Genomic DNA, 8,450 nt, shown 5'->3' on the forward strand with positions numbered 1-8,450 from the left:
TCAGACCCGTATTGAAAGCCATCAGAACCTTATTGAAAGTCTTTCAGAAATAAAAATAAAGAAAAAAGAAATAAAACTTAAAGAAACAAAAGGGGCCAATCTATTAATAGGCAAATTTTAAAAATAGAAATGTTCAGTGAGATTCATGATGTGAGACATTAATTAGTGCACTGAACATGCTGAACTCCAAGTAACTAAGCAAACACACACTTCTGGTGATGTCAGAAATCATTTACAGATTTCACAGATAAACCACATACTGCATTCTCAATAACAGATTAGTTTTAACTACATTTGTGCTGTCAATTTGTCCATATACAGTTATTTGCATGTTCAAAGCAACTCAAGTATAGTGAGAGATCTGTGTAAATCTCAGAGATTGACACAGCACTTACACAAAGTTACATACATTGTATATGTGTAAAACTCCAAGTAATCTTTAATACAACATGCTTAACTGGGCTTAACTGAGAAGTAACTTACATTACGTACTCTAGAAATACAGCAACACTTTCCTTTCACGTAACACCCTGTCAAAATTTCAAATTTACACTAAAGCAGGCAGCTAAGATCAAACATGGTGGTTTTTGCTTGTGTAAAAAGACCTGTACATCTCGTCGTACTTGGGTATTATTGTACAGTCACCAAGAGAGGTGTAGTGTAACTCTTTTTAACGGTGATGACATGGTGTGTATCAGCTGTTCGAAATCAGAGCTATGATTGTTTCTTCATTGAAGGATGGGGTCATGTGAACACTTTGCTCTTTCTACATTTGCACTACATCTGCACAGATTGCAACTGTATTAGATGTAAATATAATTTAAAAAAGAATGCTTATAGTGCACATTTTTTGCATAGTGATCATGTTGCAATGTGCTGTTAAACCCTCAGCTGCAAAGGGTCTACAAAAGTACTTCCTGCATCCTGATTAGCGTAACCACCGCACCAACTTTGTTGATGCTAGCAGGACTGCTGTGTAATACTACCACAACATTATTAACCCCATTTTCATAAAAGGCTTGTGCTCTCCTCGAACAGTATGATTATTCCAGATCTATCATTAGGATTTTATAGCAGTAAAAATGAGCTGCTCTTACCTGTGTTTGCCGTTCATTTCCAGTCCCACTACAGGGCAGATAAACATGCCGCAGTGCATGTCTTCATAGCAGTCACCCTTAGCGTTCCTTCTCTCCCCTTCCCATGCTGGGTTATCAGTCAGATTCAACTCTTTCACATCCTTTATGGACAGCAAACACAAAAAATGCACAAAATGAGACAGAAAAAGAGAGACAAAAGAGAAAGGTTAAGCTTGTGTAACCAATAGGTCAGATTCTCCCCTATATTGCACTGAACACCGAAACCCATGACACTTTCAAGAGAAACCTTTATTGTGCTTGTTCACCGCTTAATAACACAGATGTAATTAACTAGAAAAACAAAAATTATCTGGTTGTCTTGTCACATGTAGCTGAGCCTGGCTAGAATCTACATTTAAACTCATCTTCATTCAAAAGCAAGTTGACTGCATGTTTTTCAAGAATTGACGTTTTAAGAGTGTTAATGCTGCGTTGTAGTGCATTTTGCTCAGTTTAGTCAGGTTCCACGTGTGGCTATTGGCAGCAACAAAGCAACCAGAGACCATTCAGTTTCAATGACAGCAGGCAACCTCAGGTTTAACTTTCTGCAAATGTGGAGTGACTTGGTGCAGCGTCTACCGATGTGAGTGATGACAGTGGCACGAACACGATCTGCAGAACGGCGCATACACCTTCGTGAAAAATTGTAGTGTAAACAGATTTTTGATGACAGATGCACCAACTAGTTATAAATGCTATTATTATGGGTGAGGAACACATACTACTGTTGATCTCAGAATAGCAACTGTTGACACACAAAGATAAAAATCACTATAACTCTCGCTCTCTCGCGGTATCTCTCTCCAGGTCCATCCTCAGTTTCCCATTGGTCCGTTGAACCGTCAATCTCCCGCCTTCAAAAGTGACGTCATGTGTCTCTGCTCCAATCACAATCATCCCGGTACTTTAAGAAACGCCACCGGAGAATTGCAAGTGGCTGGGAGCGTTTCATTCATCCTTGTTGTTACTCTTTATCAAAGCCGAATGTTTGTGAGTTTGGGTACTGTGTGTCATACCCGTCCGTTTGCTCTGTTCTGTCACTATTTGTGTATATTGTGGGTGACTCGTTTTCCGGTTAGAGGGGAAAAGTGGACAGGTAAGAGGTCGCGCGACATACATTGTGCTCACATAGGTTACCTTAACTTTGTATTAGGCACACTAGTTTAGGAGTGAGTGCCACCTCTTGTACGTTTTGTGTTTTGGATAGTTTAGAGTAGTTTAGATAGGGCGTTACACTGAGTTTAGTTGAGTAGTTTAGATAGGTTTACACTGAAGACCCTTTGTTTCCACATTTATTATTATTATGATTATTATGATTTATTAGTCAGGCTAGGGAGGGTCTAATCAAATTAGTTAGTATTGTTTTGTTTTGTTACTTTCGTTCCTTTAGCACCACTCTCGTCCCTTTCCCCCCATACCTCTTATTTCATTAATTGGTCTGTATATATTGTATATAGTTTCACCTTCTTCATTATTATATATATATTTTCTGACACTCACTACTATTGGGATTAATAAACACCCTTATCGATTGAAGTTGTTGTCTTGCCTTCCTCCATTTCACACACATACCCCTGGGACTAAATCCTTTTTCTTGAATGTTCCTTCCCTAAATACCCCTAGACCATAATTGGGTCGTAACAATAACCGTCAACACAACCTAAGAAATCCAGTTCCGCTGAACAGTCAGACTGATTCAAATCGGTAGTGCAGGATTAAGAAACGAGTAATACCGAGCTGCTTTGCCCCACCAAGAAACATATGAACCAAATGAGTTTTCTTTGGGTCAAAAAGGTGTCCAGTTCTCCATCAGTGGGTAGATGTAAAGTAAAGTAAAATCAGTGACAGTTATATTAACAGTGCAATGAATCTACTTTTCCACCTAGCAACTGCAAATTAAAAACTAAACACAATTTAAGACATATAAACCTTCTCAGCCTCGGCTTGTATATTGAACATATGAAACTTAGTTAAGCAGGCAGGTAAAATAGGACTTAAAGCATGACCATTTAATGTTTAAATTCACACCAGTGTTTGTCCTTGAGCTCACCTTGATGCTACGTATGTGTGCAACAACTTCAGTGTTTGGTCGTTCTGCTGATTTATCCAACAGATACTCGATGATGGCATCTTTATTGTACAGCCTGGTAAAGGAATTCAGTTAAAGTAAGATCAATGTTAAAAACTGAAAATGATATTTCGACTGCAAGTCATTTATTCTTCTACAAACATAACTACATTCTTTTACCTGCCAAGTTCACAGGACACGATAGGACGGCGTAGCTTCTCTTGGCTCAGACTGCAGTATTTCCACTTGGCAGCAAGTTCTGCATTTTTGTCCACCTGAAAAACAGTTTTTGAGTAAGTTCGCTTTTCACCTTTTTTTTCACCAGTATTTAAACCAACCAGCTCGCAAAGTCAGCAGGCTAGTTACAGATGGGAATCTCTGAAGCCATCATAAGTGAATTAGACAGACTTTTGGTGGCAACATTTTTAAATGTATAGCTGTCAAACCAAAATGACCAACATGTACTTTATAAACCTACAATTTGACCAGATCCTGTAAACTTGATGGATGGCTGCCTCGATGTGTTGGTGAGCTTTGTTTTGTTCTGCCTTTTAAGACATTTTTTTTGTGTTGATACTGGGAGCTCATCCACCAAAGAATATAAGGGAAACAGTCCTTATGGATTTATTTCCCACTTTCATTGGCACATCCGTAATTTTATTGGACATTCTAGTGAAAGGTGCTCTACGCTACCGGGAATATTCCTCTCCGACGTGGGTTCGCTGTGCAACAAATTTGACAAACTTCAGCTAATGGTGGGGAAAAATAAAGACTTTTCTTCATCATCCATCTTGTGCTTCACAGAAACATTGCTGTGTGGACTAGCAGGATTCCAACTCTTCAGAGCAGATTGTCATGCAGAACTTTCTGGCAGGTGTAGCAATTTGTTTTTACACAAATAATGGCTGGTGCAAAGATGTGATAGTGATTCGGCAATATTGTTCTTCTTATCTAAACTGCGAGCTCTTCTACTCCCCACGCAAGTTTGCTTCATTTTCACTGGTCGGTGTTTACAAGCAGGAGGCACAGCGGGTGCTCGCTGATCGGATACTGTGTGTGGAGCGCACGTTCCCGGACTCATTTGTTATTGTCCTAGGTGACTTTAACAAAGCTAATCTCACACAGGAACTTCTCAAATATAGACAAATCATTAAATGCCTGACTAGAGAGGAAAACATTCTGAATCACTGTTACACTACTGTAAACAGTGCATATCATGCTGTCCCACGAGCTGCACTATCACACTCTGACCACATCATGGTCCATGTGATTCCTGTATATAGGCAGAAATTAAAGTTTTCCAAACCTGTTGTGAGGACATCAAAACAATGGAGGATTTTTCAGGCATGCTTTAATTGTAATGTCTGGGATATATTCAGGACTACCACAAACAGTCTGGATAAGTACGCAGAGACAGTAACATCATATACAAGTTTCTGCAATGATAGCTGTGTACCGTCATGCACCAGGGTAAGTTGCAACAAAGACAAACCCTGGTTCACAGCCAGAATCAGACAGCTATGCCTGACTCCACCTGCAGGTGGATTAAAGACTTTGACACATTAGGTAGCACGCGAAACTGGGAAAATATGCTGCTGACTCGCGGACTATAAATATTCATTCGTCCCAAGGGTGTTCTTTCTCCTCTTCTTTTCTCCCTATATACCAACAGCTGTACCTCTGATCACCAGACACCACCCTCATTGGGCTCATCTCTGAGATGGAGGAGTGCTTACAAGAGGGAGATTAACCACCTGGTGCAGCAGAAACAACCTGGAGCTAAATACTGAGAAAACAATTGGAGATAGAGGTAGATTTTAGGAAGAACCCAGCCCCTCAAACCTGCGGTGTGGACTTTTTCAGTATATCTGAGAAAGACCAACGGATGGCAATTTGCAAAACATGTAATGCCGAAATTTCAAGAGGGGGTGCGTCTGCAAAGACATTCTCCACTTCGGGTTTAATTTATCACCTAAAATCTAAACATCCTGATCGCTATGCTGAATATGAGAGGAAGCAAAACCCCTCTGATCAATAAATAAAGCAGCGCGCACGAGAAATGATCCAGACCGCGATGGATGCAGAGAACCCACAGGGAGATGGAGAGGGAGCAGCGCACAGCGCAGGAGAAGGATAGCAGAGCGCAGAAAAAAAAGACAAAAAAACAAGACAAAAAAAACAAGGCATGCACCCTCATTATCTGATATGTTCACCGAAATCCTGCAAGAAAGTGCCTCAAATAAGAATAGGCAGGCTATTTATTCTGTTCTGACTTAGGCTACTATGTGGCTATCAGATTGTAGCCATAGTTCTGCTAGATATTTTTAAATTTGACAAATTTAATTTATGCACTGGCCCTATTTAAATACACTCTCTCAAATCTTTCTCAAATGTCAGGCAGGCGACAAGCTCAACCACTCAGACTGTTCAGTGCAGCAGCCCATGTTCTCGATGAGAAGAGGAACAGACTTCACTGTGATTTAGCAGAAGCAGAGAAGCTACTCTTCATCAAGAAAAACCTGCCACTTTACCTCAAGAAGTAGGATGGGCTTGTCAAGTGTTTAAATATTTATTATACACTTTGCACATCTGCAATTCTTGGTGCATTTGTTGGTGTTAAAGTTCTACAGTTAACATATGGGCTATGGCAGTCTTTGTTTCGATACACTATTATGTTGTAGGCCTACAGTGAAAATATTGTTGTATCTTTAAGCAGTTGCACTTGTTCTGAATGCACTTTGTTTTTATGAAAGAACATGTTTAATTTTACAACCTTTCAGTGGGCCAGAGGGCCTGTACATTATTATTTAATGTACACGAGTGCATTTAAGTTAAACATTTAAGTTTGAATTTTAATTTGTTTTATCCTGTGCATTGTTGCAATGTGCTATAAATAAATATTTTCATAATTTGTAATTGATTTATTCTTTGAAACTTGAAATATTAATTTATGCAATTGAAATGCCTTGATTTTAGTAAGGTTAGTACACAGTCATAGCCATAAATGCAATGGTAATAATAATTGGCATAATTCGGCCTTGCTTTCCTCTTTTTCGGTTTTGGCCAAGAATTTTCATTTCGGTGCATCCCTAATCTAAACTACTTCTGCTGGGAAGGTGATCGGCTGCAATCTACCACCTCTTCAGGATCTGTACACTTCCAGAACCCTGAGATGGGCAGTGAAGATTGTGGCTGACTCCTCTCATACTGGACACAATCTCTTTGAGACTCTCCCCTTTGGCAGAAGGCTGCGGTCTATAAACTCTAAAACATCACGCCACAAAAACAGTCCATCCGCAACTGGCCTAATCAACAACACCCTGGATGAAGCATGGTCTCTTTTTCACCACGTTGGTCATTAATAAACTACCCCACCACTGCTCAGATACATTACATTAACGTTCATTATGACTGTTATAATGCACCTTCCTCTCAGTTTCCTTTCATGTACATTTAGTTATTTTGTAATATATGGAACATTTCTAATTGTATATTTGCACTGGCCACTTTGCACATCCTGCATTAGTGTAAAATTCATGTCTCTATACTTGTTATTACCATTATCACTATGCACCAACACACCAAGACAAATTCCTATACATGTAAACCCTACACTACCTGGCAATAAACCTGATTCTGATCGGTCATATATTCTGTATTCATATTTAATAATCATACTGTCTATATTGTATCATATCATCTACATTGTCTTATATAGTCTGTATTATCTTGTCTTGTACAGTATAGTGTTATTTGTGTATGTACGTTTGAGCGTCACAAACAGCTGGAACCAAATTCCTTGTGTGTCAACACACTTGGCCAATAAACCTGATTCTGATTCTAATTCTGTATGGACTGTGTTTACACCAGGGAAACATATGACTGTTAACGTTCTTGTCTATATTAATATACTATAAATGGTCTATTCTGAGATTATTTTTAATGGATACAGCAAGTATTAGTTCCCCCTTGTACCTGAATTAGGTTTCCCAAATAGTTTTATGCCGTTTTTTTGTGTATGTTTTTTTCTGGATGAATGACTTAAAGCATCGTTGTATTAATAATCATCATCGCCAAATCTTCAACGTTATTTGTACATGTATGCAATAAAAAATTTTTTTTAGAAACGATTATTTTTACACCTTCTCAACTCGCTAGTCAATGGCGGAAAACGGATATTTATTTATTTATTTATTTATCTATCAAACATCAGGAGGGAATTTTGGCTTGTAATTAAAACTTTAGTTGCTCGATACTTCATCGTGAATGTTAAACTTTTTATTTAATTATTACAAACAACTAACTTATATAATTATATTTTTAAATGTATATTATTATTACTATTATTATTATTATTATTAGTAGTAGTATCGTTATTGTTATTGTTATTACTAAAAAGAAGACCTGGCTAGCCGAAATTGCTAAACCGTTAGCCATCTTTATAGCACAAGCGTCTGTTAGCTAATTATTTATTACCTTTTCCACCTTCTTTGGTCCTTTAACCAGTTCGTGTCTTTTAGGAATAGTTCCTCCGTCACATCCCATCTTTACTCACAAATCTGAACGTTTTATACACAAATTCACCAGAGTTTACCAAAGTTCCCAGAGCTAACAAATCTAAACTAGCTAGTCGGTGTTAGCATATAAACAACCAAGGAAACCGGAAAAAAGACAATTCTTTCGGCTTGTTAAAGTGAGTGTGTGCTTTTTGAGTAGCGCCCCCTGTGGCCATTATACGTGAACGTTTATACGGGTCGATTAAACACTAGATGGAGCTGAATTGTCACCTTGAATTAATTTGTTCCGATTATAAACGGTTTATAAATAATTCAGATAACGGGCAAAAATTACTCTACAATTACACACGTGTGTCTTAAACATAAATATTTACCCCTTAAACTTTTCCACATTTTTTTGGAGTTACAATCTGCACCTAAAAAGGGCTTTTTTTGCAATAAATAATTGGGAATAATAAACAAATATATTACAGATCTACACAAATTGAGGCTAACATCAATACATTTAGTAATTAACAATAAATAAATACAAAAATAATTTAATAAACAACATTAAAGTTGTGATTACATAAATATCTGGTGTTGCAAAAAACATGAACTGTTTGGGGTAGCTGATGAAAATAAACAATGAAAGTAATTTATAAGCACATTTTGATAGCACAAGTTTATATCCAAGATCTTTTATTTATTTTTTCTTCTCATAAATCTTTCAATTCTATTACAGTCCAC

General features: G+C 37.8%; 1 protein-coding gene across 3 annotated transcripts in view; it reads right to left on the reverse strand.

Moving 5' to 3' along the window:
* The window catches only part of rtf2 (replication termination factor 2), a 31,879-nt gene extending 24,008 nt beyond the window's left edge, over positions 1-7,871 (reverse strand). For 2 of the 3 annotated variants that reach the window (XM_060868239.1, XM_060868240.1), the window contains exons 1-4: positions 7,681-7,871; positions 3,385-3,479; positions 3,187-3,280; positions 1,098-1,237 (exon numbers count right to left, since the gene is read on the reverse strand). In XM_060868239.1, coding sequence (XP_060724222.1) covers positions 1,098-1,237; positions 3,187-3,280; positions 3,385-3,479; positions 7,681-7,749 — 398 coding nt within the window. In that variant the 5' untranslated portion in view covers positions 7,750-7,871. The remainder of the gene's footprint in view (positions 1-1,097; positions 1,238-3,186; positions 3,281-3,384; positions 3,480-7,680) is intronic. The other variant, XM_060868238.1, reaches the window with a different exon arrangement.
* Positions 7,872-8,450: the final 579 nt, after the last annotated feature.

The sequence above is a fragment of the Tachysurus vachellii genome, chromosome 4 (assembly GCF_030014155.1).
Source record: "Tachysurus vachellii isolate PV-2020 chromosome 4, HZAU_Pvac_v1, whole genome shotgun sequence".
NCBI lineage: Eukaryota > Metazoa > Chordata > Actinopteri > Siluriformes > Bagridae > Tachysurus > Tachysurus vachellii.